General features: G+C 26.8%; 1 protein-coding gene across 2 annotated transcripts in view; it reads left to right on the top strand.

Moving 5' to 3' along the window:
* LOC107455209 (syntaxin-8) overlaps nt 1-22,017 on the top strand; it is a 40,987-nt gene that overhangs the window by 3,884 nt on the left and 15,086 nt on the right. For both annotated transcript variants that reach the window (XM_071185214.2, XM_043052503.3), the window contains exons 3-7: nt 1,768-1,856; nt 6,925-7,029; nt 10,975-11,099; nt 16,018-16,110; nt 21,348-21,449. In XM_071185214.2, coding sequence (XP_071041315.2) covers nt 1,768-1,856; nt 6,925-7,029; nt 10,975-11,099; nt 16,018-16,110; nt 21,348-21,449 — 514 coding nt within the window. The remainder of the gene's footprint in view (nt 1-1,767; nt 1,857-6,924; nt 7,030-10,974; nt 11,100-16,017; nt 16,111-21,347; nt 21,450-22,017) is intronic.

Below are 22,017 nucleotides of genomic sequence, written 5' to 3'. Positions count from 1 at the left end.
CTCTAGAAGACTACATGGGGAAATGAACATTGTACCGTTTGTTTACTGACTTAATGACTGGCACGGTGATTCAGCTGGGTTAATATTAAGGTTCTCTAATTACGTTAAATATGACTCATTATTTGAAATTGCGTGTACACTAACGGCATACCTAGTCCTCATTCAAGATTATTTGTCGTTTGAAGTTTGTGCTGACAAATAGTCTGAAAAAAGTGAGTGATCAGGCAAAGGACAAATAATTTTAAACAAGATGGTGCATATAGAAGTGAGGGTGTGTAATAATCAGTGTTTTCATCTCAGAAAAAAAATGGGTGAGAATTTCTCACCCTTTCTCAAAAACAGGGTGAGATTTCAAAAAGTTAAGTGAGATTTCAGAAATTAAAAAAAAAACACAAAGAGACTTGGAAAAAAAAATCATTTCTTTAATTATAATGCATTTTTAACATCTTCTAATTTTTAAAGCATTGAATATTTTTGCTGCATCATCATATGGAAAATGTTCTACATCTACTTTTTCATCAGCTATTCTCATTAGGTTGGTTGCTCAATTGCGTATTTGTTTCGTTTTGATCGTTTCTACCCACATTTGTTTCATTTTCATTTGTCCGTTTCGGAGTAGAAGATATTGGCTTTACGAGGTATTTATCCATCTTACATTAACGAGCAAAAAATTTGAACGTCTTACATGAAGAAACCTTACCTACAGTAAACAAGTGGTTGCAGAGAAATGCGTTCTGAAAGAGGTTCCGTGGTTCGGAAGGATGGTGTTCTGTTGTTCTTAAAGGTTCTGAACAATGCTGGTAAATAGGGAAGCTAGATAATGGGGCAGATGTTGAAAATAATAAAAGATCCAGGAAGAAAAGTGAAACGGATTTTATTCAAAATGGCGCAAATGAGAAATTTTTTTCAAAATGCGAGAAATTCGCGAATTTTGAAATTGGTTTATAGAATGCGCGAATTTCTCGCGGTAATCATTTTTTAATGCGAGAATATTAAAAAATATGCGAGATTCTCGCGTTCTCGCGCTGTAGTGAAAACACTGATAATTGTATCTATGTAGCCGGTAAAGCCAAACATTAGCTGAACTTGGCAAGTCTATCAAATCAATAAGTCAGTAAATGGACTACATACAGTCCCTGGCTAAATTATTAGACACACTCTAAGATTCTATGCTAAATCTTAATTATCAGGTGATACTATACAGCTTTATGCGACTGTTTGCGCTTGCTTGCATTTGTGTATCAATGGGTTAAATTAGACGATATGTAATATTAATTCGATGATTGGATAAATTACACGATATATTCTATAAATATAGAATCATTTATAATATCAAGCATTATATTAGTATATTATAATAATTAGACCAAGTTATTAGACACACTTGTAATGTTTTAATAATTGCATGTTTTCCACGAGTTTATATACAATACTTTCATATTTAAACATACATGTGATGGGTTTTTATTCCGGAGATTTTTTATATACTTAATATCTGTATTTATTTTTAACTTATTGCATGACAATGTTAACCAATTATTACACGATCATAAACAAGTGTAAACAGTCCCGTAAGAACACTAAAGCTGTATAGCACCAACTGATAATTAAGATTTTAACATAGAATCTTATAGTGCATCTAATAATATAGCGAGGGGCTGTAATGCTCATTTTACCATATAGGCTTTGGGAGTCGCGGGCCAACAACCTGCTACTTCTAATTCATACTTATTGTTATAAATAATAATAATTATTTTTACTGTCTAGGCGAGTGCTCAGGCCAGGAAATTAATGAAGAAATTCAGTGACAATTTATCAAGCTTAAAGCAAACATTGCTTGCCTCAAAAGATTTACTGTATGTTTTATTTCTTTTTGGTTTTATTTCTGCTAATGAATGAGTTATTAATAACTTTTTATCTATATTTTTAATGTTTATTGTATTAAATTGTATTGTGCAACAGATTTTATTAGTGTTACTTTTAATTGATTACTTAATATCTAATAATCTAATCAATTAATCTTGCAATAATTCTTCATTTTTTTCTTGACTAATATAAGGATGTAATGTAAATAGTAAAGGCCCGGATTTTGATAATTTTTCACTTTTATTTTTTTTTTAAATTTTTTTTACTCTTTCTCTTGAATGGCACTAAAACTTAGGAGTACCTTTCTTTTAAATGTTAAGATTTATTTGCTAATACATCATTTTTAATGAAATTTTTCTAATAAATTTTTTTATTATCTCCTTTTTCCTTTTATAAAAGCACTTAAAGGTGCTTTTTTCATTGGGTGTTTTTAAAAAGTGCTTCATTTTCCCTTTTCTAAAATGAGATTTTTTCTGCATGTATTATGCAAAAGCGTGCTATTCACATTGTTCTATTCAACGTTTTCACAATTTATTCAGCCACAATCTCTTTCGGCTTACCGTCAGTCCATAGTGTAGGAAAGTGCCAATCATTTTACAAGTTTAATGAAATACTTGGAAGTCTGCACGTGTGTCTACCGGGCTGGGTTCGGCGAGATTATTGCACTTTTATGCAACTCTGCTGCATTGCAATTGCGAAATGCAACTCTGCTGCATTTCGCAAGATATTCTCAATTTCAGGCTTCATTTTCCACCCTCTGATATCAAACCGAAAAATCTCTCGAGCATTTAATAATAGTTCTTTGTCAGAAACTAGTTATTTTATCATGATCACGTAAAATCTTTGAAAATTAGTTTGCATTTTGTTAATGTATATAGTGCTTAAAAATATAGTTTGAGTGCTTAAAAAGTACTTAAAAGGTGTTTATTTTTTGTTGAAGGAATTAGCTAGGCAACCTGATGCTGTAAATCTCAATATCGTTCACGATATTGATTTCTCCATACAAGACTTTTTTTTTCCTTCTCACATTTCACATTAGTTTCAAACTTTTCAAGAATATCAATAATGTTTTAATGCAATCTTATGTAAGTTTAAAAAAAGGAAATAATGTTTGAGATTTAAGTTCTTGTTTGATTTTAAGGCATATATTTCTTTTTCTTTTAAATCTCTATTTAAGGCATTTAGTGATTTTAAGATCATCAATGTCTGGCTTCTAGTATTTAGTATGATGTAATTCAATACATGGTTACATTGAATGCTTAGATGTTTTATTTTAATCAAACATTATTTCCATAATATTAAAGTGAATTGAAATTAACAACTTTTTTACTTATAAAATGTGAACTTTCTGAGTGTACAAATTAATTATTTGAATGAAATAAAATAACCAGACAGAACAAGACTCGAATTTAAATTGACTTTGTGCTTTCTTAACGCTAAGCATACCAACACTTTACAATACAATACAATACATCTTACAATAACTTTTGACTGGTTATGGTATGTTTAGTGTAAATATTTTTGTTATTAAGTTATAAACCAAATAATAGAATAATATATTTTAAGGGGTCACAGTATAATAAAAATGACCAAAATATCGATTTTTTTTATTGCTTATAATAAAACTTCAAATGATTTCAAATGCACTGGAAAAAAAAATCATCTCTCAATCTAAATTTTTAAAAAAGTTATGAATGATTTTAAATTGTCCTAATACGGAAACTTGCTTAGCAGACGGATTTTAAAGTGATTTTTCTCATAGATGATAATTTTGTGTTTTAATCTTAATCAAATCCCTCAGGAATTTTTTCTATTTAAGGTAAAGCTTTGAAGTAAAGTTTATTATCTTAAGTATAATACACTTATTTAAACTGTGCATGGAATAAGCATTTTAGGAGGTATTGAATTTTTACATCATGTTATATATATCTAACCGGAATTTTTTTTTTTCTACTCTCTTACAAAATAATCTATAAAAATATTCTAATTGATATATTAACAACTGAATGCACAAAATTGTTGAGATGAATATTGTAAGCACGAAGAAAAAAAAATTTCTGAAAATATGTTAAAATAAAAAAGCCTTAGGGATTTAAAAATTGTTAATTTTTTCAAATTTTTTTTAAATTTGAAAAAAATAAAACAATTTAATTATTTTTTTAAGACTGAAGATAAATTATTGATTATAAATTAAATGAGCATGTAAAGCATCCGCAAAATGAGTGATTATACCTTTATTTAAAAAAAGTGTTTCAAAGGTACTGTGACCCCTTAAGCTTGTTTGAATAAGTTCATTTATTTATTTTTGTGGCTTATTTTTAGTTTTCAAAAATTTAAAAAATGTATAATTGTTCTGATTTGTTTAAATTGTTCTGCACTCTAAAATAGTGCTGTTATGTAGCAGCACCTACTTGGTCTTAGGAAGAAAAAAAAATTCTAATTTTCAAGAGAGCACTTAGTTCAGAGAGTTCTTAGCAATCTTACAATTTTTCTTTTATAAATTCAATATGTTTTGTATCATAAATATGTTTCCCATAAGTTATCAAAATAGAATATAGATATTTTTACATCATTCACATAGATATTTACTTCACGTAGATATTTTTTTTATTAAATTAGCAGTATCGTTTATTCCCCTTGAAGTAATTTTTAGATATTGATGAGAAATAAATAATTTTAAGATAATATTAATCTTTAAATTATTTGGAGAAAAAGAAACACAGATATTTACAAGTAGTTTGTTTGTGCTTAAGATAATGAAATTATTAAAACAATATTTTGAAATCTTCCTTTAAAGAATTTCTATAGTTATTGCAGAATGTTTGCAATTTTACCATCAATCACACTAAAGGTTTTATTTGATTCCTCAAAATAACTTTTTATTAAAATCTATTTCTATCATATAAAAGAACAATTACATTGATGAAATTAATTTGTGCATTCCATGCTTGTAATAAAACAGGGATAGCACGTACTGTAAAAAAAAAAAATTCCCTTTAGGAATTAGTCATGGAAGAAATAGGTTTCTTCTAACCCACTATAGGGTTGCCACTCCACAGAGAGAATAGGGAAAATACAGGGAATTCACCTAAAACAACAGAGGTAATGCAGGAATTTGTTTCTTATTTTTGTCTTTTAAAAAATGGTGACAACTCAAAGCGTATTCTATGACAGTAGTTTCCAACTGGCGGCCTGAGGGCGGCATCCGGCCCACGAACTAAAATATATTAGTTGTCATTTTTTTGCAGACAATTTTCATAAAAAATCTATATGGGTTTAAAATACTTTTCTCGTTAATAAAAACCTAATTTCTTCATTTCTGTGAAATTTAACATACCAACGGTATAAAAAAAATTTTATTTCTCATGTTTTGCATCCAAGAAAATATTTATTCAAATACAAAAATAATCGTGTATGTTACTCTTTTTTATTTATTTATTATTTTTTTTTTTGGTATTTTGTCAATATAATTTAGCATATGCGTATCAGAAATTTTCTCAAAGAAATTCTCTAATTTAACTTTTTGAAACCACTCATTTTGGATGAAAATATTTGAACACACATTTGTAAATTTTAAATTTAAAATGTAAATATCTATTCTCTGGTGGTTGTAGCAGACAAACCTCAATTTTTTCATTGAACATTTTGTGTGCTACTATGTAAGTTTTAATACCTACCTTTTTAAAATTTTATATCTTAAAGATTAGATATCTGTTGCACATTAATTGTTTAATACATAGGTGCACATTAAAGTTATTGTAGCCTAAATTTTTTAATATGCAATTAAATATTTTTAAAAATCAACTTCATATTTTAATTTGTAATTCAATACTTTTGTTTTGTATAACCTGGTAAAAATCTGAAGTAATATTTAATGCTCCTTCAAACATAAAAAGAGTCCTATATAAAATTTTGGTAAATTTGCTGCCCGCCATTTGATTTGTGTTTTTAATTGTAGCCCCCGACTTCGTGTAAGTTGGAAACCCCTGATCTATGGGATATTTAACTATGATATTTCAGCTATACTAAGCTATTTGCTATAGCATTATTTAAGTACGTCTAGTTTAAGCAATATTATTGATTTTCGAGCTATTTAATATGTTATTATAAACTGTGTGGAATTAATTAGAAAAAAGATGAATAATAAATTATATTATATAATTATTTAATAATTATATGAAGAACTTTTAAAATATCTTAACCAGTCTTCATTAATACCACTAAATTAACAAATCACAAACTAAATGTATACATTATCACAAATCACATATTAAATTCACAATTACAAATAGCTCTCTAATTTATTCAAATGCTGTGAAGATTCAAATTAATATTTGAATAATGTATACCGACTTTAAACTTCTGTATATAACTAAAATAAATTATATGGAAACAGTAAGTTTTTTCAAAGTGAAAAACTTTTTAGTACTATATTAAATTTGATGTGTTCAAATTTAAGCTATTGCATGGTTCAAATATTGTGTGTAAATTTCTGTAGAAAAGAAAATAATTTTTTCTTCTTTCTACTTTTCAAAAGAAAAATCTTTCTGCGAGAGCTGTAAAGTTTTGCGACAATGTCGCCTGCAATTCTGGCGCCAGGGTTATAGCGAGCAAATATTGCTTTGCCTTGCACTTATAATAAGCAAGCTAGACTTTATTAACTAAATGGTGATCTAGCTAAATTTTTTATATAAATTTTTTTCTCTTGGCTTTTGATTAACTGTGATAAATCAAATTTAAATTGAAAAGTACTCAGGAAAATATCGGGTGTAAAGAGGCAAAAATTTGGTGAAATAATATGAGTAGAAGTTTGAGAACTTTTAAAGAACGTGTGTTTTTCAGAAGTAAAGTTTTATTCGAAATAGTATTCACTTGTCAAATTAACTTGTCATTTTGACTCAATAATCTTGAACAAATATTTCTTTCAGATTATGCAAAAAATTCAAAATTGAAATTTACATGTAAGGCAGGCTGTTTATAAAATTATATTAAAATTTATTGAATGAATTTAATTATTTATATTGGTAAAGTAATTTTTAACTGATTATTTTTTAAAAGGACGGAAGGGGAGTTTGAAAGACGAGAGAGACTCATTGATGGCCTAAACAATAAGAATACTCAAATCAATGACGCCTTCAGTGGCAGAGAAGAGGGTGGAAACAGGTATTTATTTGCTTTGTTTTGCATATTTTTTGCATTTAGTATTTATTTCTATTTATATTTTTTGCACATAAATGTTAATTTAATTTATTTTTGAAATAACTAAAATTAAATATTGACTTTATAATAGGAGGGCTACTTTTTTTCTCAACCAGAACACAATAGAAACCACAGAGGAAATAAATAATGTTTTATTTGCAATATTAATCTACACACCTTTTACAGTAATTCCTTTATACCTCCTTTCCATAAACCTATTTTGCACATTGTTTTTACTGGTGTTTTTTATGGTTTTACATGCTTTTTCATTGTTTTTTTTTTCTAAAGATGTTTTCCTTTTCTTTTTTTTATCACTTGGGAAAGAAACATAATTTTCCTCTTGATTTTTACAATTTTAAGAAAAATATTACTATTTTTTATTATTATTTACTGTGTACATCTTTTAATAATAATAAAAAAAATCCTTAAATGAAGAAAAATACCAAATTAAGAATATTAGTGATATCTCATTGATGAATGGTCAGTTTAGAAATTAATGCTCTTTAGATTTTTGGCATAGACATATTGTTCATCACTTACAGATGAATAAATAAAATATTTGCCTAACTTTTGGTCAAATTTTTTTTTTTTATAATATATTTTTTTGCAGTCTGGTTTTATATAATCACGAAAACTTTAGATATAACTTTTTTAATCTTGATTTCTGATGTATACATTATCAATACTCATATTTGTTTTTTTTTTATGAATTTAAAAATATTTATTAACTAAACTCAGTGGCGCTACAGCCCATAGAGGGCCAGGGCCTACTTTGCTCATCTTAGTTCTCAGCTACCTTGGGCTCTGGGATGCAGGAGCAGATGTTCTGGTTAAGTAGTCACAGTCAGCCTATCACGGAATCCCCCAGTGCTTAGTCCCCAAGCGTGCTTGGTACTCATTTTATTGACCCATTGAAGGGAAGAAAGGGTGGATCAACTTTACCCGGTTCCAAGGATCCAACCCAGGATCTGTGGCACGTGATCACTCAGCCACTGGATGTCAATTTTTTTTTAAATATTTTGAAAATATTTGAAATTTGTAAACTTTAATTTCTCTTGAACGAATAATTCATTTTTTAGAAATTTTTTAACAGTCTACAATCTTCCAATTTGTGATCTCTGAACATTCTACAACTAAATGCAAGTTTTGCAGCTTTTCTGTACTCCTAGTCTATTTTCTAATTTAGTGTGAATATATGAAAAGTTTAACAATCAATTCAGCCAACTTTTATCACTTGATGAAGCATTCATTATTAATGAAATATACCGAAAATCATATTGCAAAAAAGGAAGTTATTGAAGGAAGAATGGCATACTCATGTAAAAAAAATTTTTCTTGTTTATTAGCAGCTAAAAAATATTGGAATAATTCTCAGTGTTACATTGCATAATTTGTTTTTCCTTGATGCGGGTGTTTGATCAGTCTAAATAAAAGTCTTGAATGTTTAAATATAACTCTTTTATTCTTTGATTTGACCATCAATAGGTAAAATTATAATATGAATGTGCCTATTACTGGATGAATGAAGAGAGAATTTATAATTTAGATAGGAACCGTTGTTAGTAGAATAATTGTTAGTGGATCCAGAACCATTGTTGGTGGATCCAGAAATTCAGAAGTCTGAAGGATTGGTAGTTTCCAGAGTCTAGCGGAATCACTGTAGATATAAAATTATACTTTATATAAATGTTTTTGACACATTCAATGATTTTTTTTAAGTGTTTGAACTAATGATTCTTTTTTTTAAAAAATAAATAAGATGATTTAAATCTTACCAAACCTACATAATTCTAATCAAGTTTAGGATGTCATGTAAAATCACTGATTTATAGAGAAAGTATGGTATGAAATAAAATTTTTCAAGGGATCTTAACATGCGAAGATTTCATTTATTCATTCATGTGTTTCATCATTATTTTTGAAAAAGCTATTTGAAACTTATGGAATTACAAAACAAAACCTAAAATTTGAATAAAGTTATTGTGTATAGGATGCGGAAGAAAAAACGAATCACCCTGAATAACTTTTGATCTAATGATGTACTGGCACTTAAACTTAAGATTTCAAAGGGGTGACCTGAAATATAGTAATCAGGTAGTGTAGACAATAATATAAGTTACAAAATCAAATGTAAAAAATACTTTTTTGACCAAATTGGACATCTGACCCTCAAAATATGGAAGGTAGCCGTAGTCTGAAAAAATATGGTCCCAAAAGTTTGTATCCCTTAATGTTAATTTTACTTGTGTATTTTGCCATACCTGGAGAACTGTTAAGGTGAATTGAAAAGTTTTTGTACACATTTCATTTATGCAAAAATAATTTCATACAAAAAACAATTTTTAATAATTTTATTAATTTATATACAGGGTTCTGTCTAGGATAAATTTACCACCATTTAGCGGTACCTTCACAAATTTAACTTTAGGAAAAACGGTAATTTCACAAAATACTTTTTCTTAAAATTTAATTTTTGTATCTCGAAAAAAAGGATAAATCCATATTTTTACCATATTTTTGTGTTTATTTTTTAATATAATTTTTAATTTTCACAAATTACGCCTAAATTTTCACAAGTTATGTCTAAATTTTCACAAAATAGGTACCTCTCAGAAGAACCTAGACAGACCCCTGATATAAAAATAATCAAAAAATATTTGAATGTATGTTTAGAAATTTCTACATCCTTTTAAAGAATGCAATTTTATATCGCAATATTTTTTCAAAATTGGTGGAAATAGTTCCTGACAATTCCAATTTTAAATAACTGACACTTTTAGCCAACTATTATCAAATAGAATAAAAAAAAAAACAATAAATAATTATTAAAAATTATTATCGAATATAAAATTTTCTAATGGTTGGCAAAATATGCAAAAAATAAATAAAGGTTCAAACCTCTGTAGGTTAGACAGCTCCCCTGGACCATATTTCACGGATTGTGCTCACTTCTTTCATTTTGAGGTTAAGAAATCACAATCAGTTGAAAAAAGGTATGTTTATTCGGAAAAAGTATGTTTTTAGAATTAAAGAAATACAATTTGACTCTGAGTCCTTAAATATATTTTATTATGTTTCTTAACTACAGGTTTTGTGGATAGATCTGCTGTATTTTTCAAATTTGTAACATATTTCAGTTTAAAGAATTTATTGTTAACTTTTTGTATCATCAACTGTGAACATACATCATTATGTTTACTTTGAGAGTTCTCAATTTCAGATTAAGAAAAATCAATAGCAGCACTATTATCACAAAACAAACAAACACTGAAATAGAATTTTTGTACAGATTATTGCTTGCTAGCTTGAATATTTTAAATTAAATATTACTAATACATAATGAAGCGAATCTCATTTATGGAAATGAGTTCCAAACTTTTTTTGTTCTAAAATGTTCAGTTTATTTTTATTCAGAACTCTCTTTTAAAATTAATTTTAAAAAATCTTTTAACTATCTTTGATTAATTAAATGCCTATTGATATTTAAAATTATAAGTAAACATAATACATAACATATCAAATATGTTTAATGTCAATCATAACTGGAAAATATTGCAGTTTTTCTATTTTGATGAGTATAAAATTTTCCTTTGCCTACATTATGCAACAATTATCATGAAATTAGTATTATTTCGTAAAATCTACTGGATTTTTTCCTATCCATGTTGGCAGGTATGTGCAAGTGTCAAAGCACTCAGTATATGTTAAAGGTTTCATAAACCTTTAATAAATTTAACCTTTTTTGATCAACTTGAATGGTGGCATTGTTGTCGCAGCTGCATAATATTTTTTTTCTGTTAACACACTGTTTTCTGATTTTTTCTGTCACATGTGTCCAATTGTTGTTGGAAAATTTCTAGACTAGAATGAAATTCTCTTGAGACTAAAAATTCTGAATAATTGTTGCAGGCAAGCTCTTCTGGGTGCTGAAATGGTGACTCCTTCCACGAATGTTTGGGGAATGGAAGAGGACGAGAGAACCAGGGATTTGAGTTTCAATGAAATAAAAGAGCAACAGTTAATGGCTATTCAGGGTATGTCACGTTGCAAGACAAAAGTTATCATATTCACAGCAGATTCTCGTGAAAATTTCTCCCTAACACAATAATGAAGTATTTAAAATCAGGGATCTGTCCAGGGTATATTTACTACTGTTTAGCAGTACCTTCACAAATTCAATTTTAGGAAAATGCTTTTAATAGAGCAAGTTCTCATGCAAACCCCTTTCTCATTGCAATCTAGGGAAAAGAGTAGTTTTTTTGCCATATGTTTTTTATGAAATGGTAGCACATGTTTGGTCAGATAGTGCAATATGGTAAACCTAACCGGCCGCTCACACCATATCAAAGCTAGTTTTTTTAAAATGAAACAACGAGGGTGTCCCTCTGTAAACTTTACAGGAAGTCAACATTCAATCATTATCTTAAACACTATTGTAAATTTATTCTAACAGACCTTTATTTTTTATGAAACATTTTTTTTCTCTGTGAAACTTTTTTCTGTATGATCTAGTCGAAAATGTTCTCATAATGAAAATAACTTTTTGTGCTAGAACTGTTAAATGCGTGTTTTTAATAAATTCTAGTTGAAATTTAACTATGGACCATGACTTTTATGGAATTTTAAATTTGGATGCAATTTTAAGCCCACAATTTTACAATAGCAAAATTATCTTTTTTAAATGGGGAAAAATATACAGAAATTTACCTGTCATAAATGATTTTTATTTGAAGTGACATTTTTTGAAAATATTTTTTTACTTTACCATATTTCTGTGTTGATTTTTTAATATAATGTTTAATTTTCACAAAATAGGTACCTCGAAAAAAAACCCAGACAGAACCTGAAAATAGATTAAACAAAAAATTTTTAACCTAAATACTACCTCATTTCATTTTTATTTCCTGATTTTTTTAATATTTTTTTTTTGTACTTTAGGGAGTCTTATCGATTTAGGATTATTAGAAAGACAGGATTTAGACTTGTTTTGAACTATTTTCATTTATTACTCCAATTTGTGTAAATATTTTTGGTAGTGATAGAAAAATTTATATGTATTGAAAAATTTCTCCTGCATTAGTAAATTTCATTTAAAGTTAAAGTTGCCCATCACTACATTTAAATAATTCAAATATTCATGTAACATGCCACTTAGTTTGAATTATTTTACATTGAGTCTTTTAATATATTGGCAAAATTATCAATTATTAAAGTTATTTAAATGCTATGAGGTTTAAAATAAAAAATGATTTTGAAATACCTTTTACTTTTTTAATGAGTATATATATCTTTTAATAAATCTGATTCTTTATCTTATTTTGAAATAAAATAAAATACAATATTTTGATTTTTTTTAAAAAGTAAATAAATAATCAGTTTCTAAAACATATCATAAATTATTAAATTTCGTATTGGATCTATGTTACATATTAAAAATATTAACATATTATTAGAAATACATTACATATTAACAAGGCTTTTCAAAGTTTGTAATTTAATTTTATTTTTTATTCTTTCTTAAATTGTGCAAATTATTTATTAAAAAAATGTTAACACATACATTTTTAAATTAAAATTTATTTCTTAAACAACATTTCAGAAACCTAAATCAATGAAAACTTTATTAGGATTCAATGAATGGAATTACAATGTCAGTGTTACTTGTCAACTGCAAATAGTGTGTGATAAACAAACAGCATTCACTTAGCCAAACTGAAATTTAAAAGAAACAAAACAATAATGATAAAAATTAATTTCCTGTTTTTGTACGATAAATAGGTCATTTAAATGAGTTCTTACCCATTCCTTTAACTTAAAAATTTGCAAGTCTCTGTGTATAAAAATTAGAAGCATCAAAAGTATTTCTCATTTTTTAAAAATCTAACTTTAGCCCATTTCAGTAATATTTTAATCAAAAATTAAAGGTTGAAGTAATATAGTCTCAATCAATTCAAGGTTACAGCAATTGCAATTAATCACACGAAAACTCCTGATTACCAAAGTCTTGACATAAAAATGAGGAATGAATGTAAAAAATTAAAAGAATTGCTTTTGTTGTGGTTTATTTGCGTTCTGATGATACCATTGATATATATACAGTGGTGGCCAAAAGTGTGGACACTTTTTGAAAGTTTCATGTTTTTCAACTTTGTGTGCTTGTAGAATATATTAATTTTCACTTAAATACAAACGCTTATCTATCAAATTGAAGGTAATTTAATGTAGAATTTAATAATAAATGCAGTGTTACAATATCTGTATTTCAAAAAAAGTTATGCTATTAATAGTAATATCTATCTTAGATTTGCATTTTTTTAAAGTGATACTTAGTGATACGAGTGTTTTTTTCTTGGAATTCTAGCTTGTAGTCCAAATCCTGATAAGCTTCTCCTTATTGCTCTTGAACTTACTGCAATACCAGCTGTATTCATTTCACATCTAATGGCATTTGACGACATTTTTCTATCTTGAAGGCATAGCCATTTAATTTTTCTATCGGTAGTAGCACTTGTGCATTTTTTTTCGGCCTGATTTGGCATCCTGAATGCCAAAAAATACATCGAAACTGTCCTGAAACCAAAATTGATACCTTCCATCAGGGATCTCTTCCCCAACAACGAACCATTTATTTTTCAGCAGGATTCAGCTCCATGCCACACAGCAAAAGTATGCAAAGCATGGTTTCAAAATAAAGGCATAGATATATTACCATGGCCAGGAAACAGCTCTGATCTCAATCCAATTGAAAATTTGTGGCGACGTTTGAAAATTCTTGTACGAAAAAAACGTCCATCCAATAAAAGACAACTTATTGAAGCTATAATTGATTCTTGGCACCATGTGATTACAAAAGATGAACTCCAAACACTCGTTCACTCATTGAAAAGACGCTGTGAAGCTGTCTTAAAAATTAAGGGTTATCCTACTAAGTATTGTGTAAGTATCACTTTAAAAAAATGCAAATCTAAGATAGATCTTACTATTAATTGCATAACTTTTTTTGTAATACAGATATTGTAATATGTATTTATTATTAAATTCTACATTAAATTACCTTCAATTTGATATATAAACATTTATATTTAAGTGAAAATTAATATATTCTACAAGCACACAAAGTTGAAAAACCTTGAAACTTTCAAAAAGTGTCCACACTTTTGGCCACCACTGTATATATATCTGCGTGCATGTGTGTGTTAAAAAATTTCCTATTTATTTCCCTGATAAATAAACAGCCCATAAACTGCATGCCCAAATCAGCCCCCGTCTAAAGTAAGTTTTCATTTAGAAGAAAACTTTATTGATATCATTTAGAAACAAAAACAAGAAGTTAGAAAATAATTCCTCTGACCTTCTCAAAATCTTCTTATCAATATCATTGAAGTCTATCTGTTGATTGATTGATTTGTTACAACAGTGACATCTCTCAAGTTGACCATCCTTGTAAGTTAACTAATTGTTTAAGTTGACCTTAGTTATTAAGAAATGTCCTAGATAACCACCTTTGTTGACCACCTATCTATCTTGTATGTTCACCACTAAAATAAATTAAAATTGTCCAACACTGTTATGAAATATTAATAAATTTTCTTACGTTTATTAGGGAAGATAATTTTTTTTCCGGTTAATTTTCTATCCCGTTTTGAATTTCCCTAAATAGTGTGAAAAGCTAACATTGGTAAGTTAACCACCTGGGGAAACTAGAAAAGGCTTATCTATTTTCAAATAACATCCTTATCTTTTAACACCCTTTCTTTCGTGTGTGAATTGAAAAGCATTTCTTTCTGTTAATATAGTTGTTATCTCAATAAATAAATTCCTTGAATTATGATTTGATCTTTCTCTAAATCAGTGATTCTCAACCACTGTGCCGTGGCACTTTTGTGTGTCGCCAAATTTTCGAAATGATATAGTAAAAATTATAAAGCTTTTCTTATTATGAGTTGAGTTTAAATTAAAAAAAAGTATATATATATGTATAATCTTTTATATATATATATACTTTTTATAATTTTTCAATTCTTTAATGGCGTGAATATCTTTGTTGGTGATAATCTTGTCTCTGACAATCTTAAAATAAGTAGGAAATTTAATGACTATTAAAATTATTAATTAACAAAGAAATAAAAACCAACAATTAAAATATGCTGTGTAATTAATAGTTATTAAAATAAATTAAAAAATGATAACTAACAAAAGAAAAAGCTAACAGTTAGTAATTAGCAAAATAGCAAGTTAACAAGGAATCACAAAAATGTAACAATTAATGTAAAAAAACTGACAATTAATAACTAGGAAAAAAATAAATGACAGTTAATAGCTAAATAAAAAACGAAAGAACCATTAAGCTATGTGAGGGAAGGAAGGTGAAATTAGAGCTTCACAAGTGGAAAGAGCTAATTAATTCCTTAATAAAACGTGTTTTGTAGTACAGTTTATTTTATTTTATATTCAAAATTATTATCATCAACTATTTTGCACAGTGTATTATAGGAAAGTAAACAAATTTTAAGCATATTTTTTTCTTTGTGTGTCATCAAATTCTGAAATCGCTAAAAGTGTGCTATGATAATAATAAGGTTTAGAACCACTGCTCTAAATCAGTAAAGAAATTCTTTAAAGTATGCTGAGCAGTTCAAACTGAGTTTCTGAGCTAGGCAATTTTAGAAACAGTTTGAGATAAACTTTTACGTAAAATAGTTAAAAAGAAAACTAGTTGAACTTTCAATTGGTATAAAGCATGGAATATTAAATTTGACTGAAAAAGGAGAAAACCAATAAAGAATAACTGAAATTAATGAAATTTCAAAAGTGTCTAATATAGTAAAGAATAGAGAGGGAATAAATAAGATGTGATTAGAAAATTGTCATTTAAATTTAAAATGTGTTTAAATTTCCAATAAATTATCATTGTGATTGATCTTAGAGTAAAAATGTTTCTCTTCTTCGCAGAACAAGACAAAGGATTGGACACATTACATGATGTTGTGGTTCGGCAGAAGCACATGGCAGCAAATATTGGCCAGGAGCTGGATTTGCAGAATGGTTCGATATATTTTTGTGTGTTAATTTATAATGATTACATAGAATGGTCTTGATTATGGGTGGTCTAGCCGTGCAATATTTTTTTCATGGTTGCCACTCTTCAGTCCCGTGGACTGAAATCAGTCTTGAGAAAAGATCAGTGGACTGGAGACAATAGAAGGGCTAGGTCACTCCTTGTAGTCTCCTGCCACTCCGAGCTTCTGATTTCCGCCAATATCGTCACGGCGGCGCAGCATCAACTTCTTGCTTTAAAAATGAATTGTTTGGCATGTAACTAGCATTCTTTTTTTAAACTTATTTCAATACATTCATTGTTTTCTATACTTTTATCTGTATTTTGAGGGGATTTTGTTCTCATCTGATTCCAAAAATTTAACATAGTAGTCAAATATCACTGGCAAGAATTATTATAAAACACAAAATGGGAAAACGTAATTTTCTATGTTTTACTTCAGAAAATATAAAGGTGACATCAAAGGAATCATAAAATGTACTAGAAAAATTTATCCTGCTGTGAATAAAAGCATTATGTTTCACGTTTTTTGTTTAGACATTTAAGAACTTTTAATTTTGCCATCAAAAATTATACAGTGTCATAACTTTAAACAGAAAAGAAGAAAAAAATGTACGAGGTCAAAGAAAATAAAATCCTGAACTTAAAAATAAAAGTAGTTAATGCTTAAAAATTCTTCCAATTTAATAAGATATTTCTTAATGTAATTATTCAAAATATTTTTTTTAATTATAACGCCTTAATTTTAAATATTTATGAGCAAGTGTAATATTTTCATTATTATATACTGAAAGATTATTTTTTTAGTAATTATCATTTAAGATTTTTGTTTCCTAGTGATGATATATACAAAAAAATTACAATTATAAATAAGAAAATATATTAAAATTAGGCATCCCAATTGATAAAATATAAGGACATTCTTATAGTTTCATATTATCAGACAATATGTTACTATAAAACTGTTCTTATATGCTTTCATTTATTTAACAATGAAAGTTAAAAACTAAAATTAGAAAATAATAAGAAAATGATGACGACAAAAAATTGAGATATTTTTACTACTTAAATTTGTTTTAATACTATTAAGGAATGCCAAAAAATGTATGAATACTATATTTTTGAATAGAAATAATTTGTGTGCAGCGTAAAGTTTGAACATCAGAAAAGTGTCCTTACTTCAACTCATTTCTTACTGAAAGTATAAGCAGCAAAGTTTTCATATCCTTTAATTGTGAGTTTTGAGATTTGTGTGTGGCATGACGTCATGTGGTGGAGAATTGTAGCTTCAGTTTTGAGTATGTATAAAACCAGCCCTTCTATATCTTTTTTTTAGCCCTGGGACTGAATTCTATCCTCCAATTAATATTTATTTCTGGTTTGTTTTGTAAACTAAGTTTTCCAAAAAATTTTAATTTCTCTTTTTCTCTTAAAAACATGAAACTATTATTTTCTGATGAATTTTTTTTCTCACTTTTTATGAAATCAGTATTATTTTTCATATTCATTGCAAAATGAATCATGGCAAAGAATAATTTATTAACACATTGAAAGAATGGGATTATCTGAACATCAACATTTGCTTTTATAACCAAAATTTGTATTGTTGAATCTGAATTTCCTTGAGTTTGCATCCCCCCACCCCCCTAAGATTTTGATTTGTTGGGTAAAGTGAATTTATGATTATTTTTTTAAAAAAATAAAATTTTTAGAAATGGGACAAAACTTTATGATGATAAAGTGAAAAATAAGTGGAGATATGAATAGCTCCAAGAAAAAAATTAGCGCTGTAATTCAGATATTAGTGTTAAAAAGATATGAGGTTAGCTGTTATTTTTGTTTTGTTTGCTGTTAAAAATAAGGAATATAAATGTATCATTTTAGAAAAATAATCTAGTCATTGATATAATATGTGGGCCATTCTTGTACAAATTGAGCTATAAATTGCTGAAAAATTCTGCTAAATAACTCGAGACCATGTTAGTTGGTCAAAAAATAAGTTAAGTCTTGAAATTTTTTTATAGTGGCACCCATGTTTTTTTTCTGCATAAAAAATTTGTCTTGCAAAACTTTGATTGGAAAGACGGTTAATTTGTTTTTATTTTTCTTTTATGCTGAATATTGTTATAAAACTTCGTAGATTAATATTTATTTTTTTTAAGACTATAAAACATACTGGTCATACCAAGAGTGATACAAACAATCATTTTCTTAATTCCTCTTCAGGTAACAGAAAACTACTTATCTATATTGTTTGTCAAATGTTCTGAATGGTACTGAGTATCTCTTGATAATTCAGACAGCCCTAGGGAAATTATTATTCTGATTAAAAAGAATGCAACAAAAAATTTTTACTGTAAAAAAGTGTTATAACAAAAATAACTTTGCATGCCAATTTATTTATTTATTAGTTTGAATTCCTTAAGTTTATAAATTAGTTTTATAAATTATTACTACTTCAATATATTTTGATTTCTGTTATTTTTACACTCTTGCTAGTTTATTTAAAAAGAGTCTAAATAAACTAAATGATTTTTTGTAAAGGAAAAAAAATTAACGATATGCTATGCAAAAATTTTACTTTATAAAAATGTTTTGAAGAAGTCATTGTAATTTTTTTTTTTTTTTAAAAAAGATGTTTGGGAAAGTTTCAAAATAAAACAATTGTGTTCCAAGGAAATATTAGGCTTAAAAAATTTCCCGTACTTCTGTTAAGAAGCCTTAAGAATGGTATGTTTTTTTAGATTTGTTGGGCAAAATTATAAATGCTTAAATTTAGTTAGTTTGGTACAGGACAATAATAGTTAAATAAAAAATGCAAAAATATTTTATTTATATTTAATACATTGTAATTGATGGTTGATAAATAAATGTTGTTAATCAATGAGGCAAGGTTTGGATTTTATGCATCCTAAATAAAACATTGTTTGTTCTAAAAAGTATTAAACCTATATTCTTAAAATGGCTAAAATATTTCTACTTGTATTGTTAACATTTATTGCATATAAATAATAAATATCTAACTATAATATTTTGCTGATATTGAATTTTACATGTATCTACATTACCCATTGAAATCTCACAATTTATTGTATTTTTATAACTATGTTATAAATTTTATAGCTTGTATCATTCAAAGTAAAAAAATAAGTTTGAAATATTTAAAACTTTGAATGATGCATATGTATTTTTTCAAACAGAAAAGATAACATCAAAAACCTCAATTCTATCATCAAAAATTTTACTCATTAACTTTATCTAAGAATTTTGCAATATTTTTTTTCATGAATTCAATTATTGTTTAACAATAGGGGTGTACAACCTGTGTCCCGCCAGCCACATGCGGCCCTTCCGACTGTTGACGTGCGGCCCACAAGATCTTCTGAACGCAATAAAAAAAAATTCACTTTTCATTTTTTTTTAAGTATTACAAATTTTCTTTAATTAAAATATTTAATTCAAGTTTATATTACTCAATAAAATGCATATATTTTTTTGTACTTTCATTTTGTAAGCCTCCTTTTGGTTAGAATTTATATTTAATAATATTTATATTTAATAAATTAATTATTGAGAAAAATGGGAAAAGTTTTTTTAAAAAAGTATTAATTTTTTTTAGTTTCAAATAAATTCAAATAATTAAAAGTATTGAATTTTCTGCAACTATGTTATTAAGTTTACTGACTAAAATATTTAATGCTTAGGACACTAGTGTAATATAAAAATTATCATATTTGCTGCTAATATGACTAAATATGCGTGCGACCCTTTGTTAATTTACCTGCTGTGCAAGTGGCCCTTCACTCAAAAGGTTGTGCTTCCCTATTTTACAAGTTTAAATATTCATCGCTCGAAAATAAAACACTCAATGTTTATAATAAAATGTTTTATAAGAAGCTTTTAACAATGCTTAAACAATATATAGAAAAGACACGAAGAAATGAGTCCTAACTTCATTTCCAAAGAGGGATCCTTTTGAGGCTGTTATGAATTAGATCTTTTCTCAGAAAATCTTTCGATGACTTATTTTTTTATTGTTAGAGACAACTTTTTATCATAATTTTGATACAGAATCACAGGCAAAAATTTGAATGATTTATATTTGACTATATATCAAAGATATATTGCATGAGCTTAAATAATATCCGTAAAACTTTCTACTTAACGTTATTGCTTTGAATTATTACAACAAAAGTTTACAACTGTGAGAATCCCAATTAGAAATTATCTTTAATGCCATTCTCTTTTTGTGTAACACTGCAGTATCTTCTAATTTAACCCATTTTAGGCCAAGCATAGAAATTTTATGAAATGTGGTGTTATTTTAATTGAAATACGCTTGCATTGCATTCATCAAGACACAAAAAAATTTCATGTATGAAAAATTATATCAGTCAATAAAATTAAAAAGACAAATTTCATAAAAAAGAGCATTCAACTAAGTGATTTGTTCCTGAATTTAATGAATGGTGCTTATATGTGCCATTTTATTTCTTAAATAGAAGAAATAAAATGGTACATATAATAAGCACCATTTACTAGTATACCATTTAGTTTATCGCTTGTTTTTTTATGAAATTTGTTTTTGTTTCTTATTTACTAACTTGCAACTTTTATATATATGATAAAAACCTATGATAAATCTCAAAAGGAGTAATTATACATTTAAAAAAAATTCCTTTCTTAATAACCGCTTTAAATTAATAATCTGGAGTAGTTTAAAAATTTCTTAACAGAAAGTGTTTACACTGATTGAATTACTAATATTTTATAGATGTCTTCAGAACCCTCCATCCATTATCTATTTAATCTATTCCTTATCCATATTTTAAGAAAGTTTAATAATTTAAGTTAATTTAATGCTGTTATTAATTGTTAATTTTTTAATATTTTAGAATTGCTTAGATGAAACTTCTATAAAAAGGCAACTGTAGACAGATATGGTTTTTGATAATTTAAATGAGAATTTTGAATTGAGTGGTTTTGGACAGAATCATAGTTTTTATTGCAGGTTTTATAATTTTGACCAAACCTTTATCAATTCTGCAAAAAAAAAAAAAAAAAAAAAAAAACCCTGCAAAACACAAACTACAGTGTATCTTTTTTGCATGTAATTGAATTTTGGTATCTTTTGGAAAATATTTTAGTTAACTTTTCAAGAATTTGAAAAGAATTTAATATTTTAAATTATTTTCTTTTAATATAAAACATTTTGATGTCTTAGAAATAATTGATGACATTGTGGACCATGCTGATAATACCAGGGAACGTCTCATCAAAGAAACTAGACACGTTGCCATTGTCGATCGAAAGTCTGGAGAATGTTGTGAGTTTTTAAATTTATTTATATCAATTTCTCTTGATTTCAATGAAAGTTTCTTCTGTTTATTTTAGTAAATTTGTATGATCTGGAAAAATTCATGGAAATACTACATGGTACATATATACATATTTTTTAAATGAATATTAATTTTCATTTAAAAATTAATTCAAATATTTAGCTTTTATTTGGAAATTTTTTAACATCTATTCACTGTAACTTATTATAAAAATAAGTAGCAATTATCTAATAATGAATTAAATTCTAAATTCTATTCAAAGTTTTAAATTTATATTCAAGTATATTTGATGTCTATTACAAATGGGAAATGTTAACCAGCAGCAATATATATAAATTAACATTTAGGTATTAGAGTTTTATTATCTTTTACTGGATTTTTTTTTTTTTAAAAAAAAAAAAACTTCTCTACTTTTTAAATTTTATATTGTGTTATATTTTGCTGTAAATTTTTATTATTTTTTCTCTTCTTGTCCTTTTGTGTTGCATAGCCGTTAACTATTAAGATTTTTTTTTTGGAAAGATTTTTCAGGGTTTCATTAGATTTCTCTTTTTA

Source organism: Parasteatoda tepidariorum, chromosome 5 (genome assembly GCF_982258835.1).
Source record: "Parasteatoda tepidariorum strain Cologne lab strain chromosome 5, Ptep-v5.0, whole genome shotgun sequence".
NCBI lineage: Eukaryota > Metazoa > Arthropoda > Arachnida > Araneae > Theridiidae > Parasteatoda > Parasteatoda tepidariorum.
This window is presented reverse-complemented; position numbering and strand designations above follow the sequence as displayed.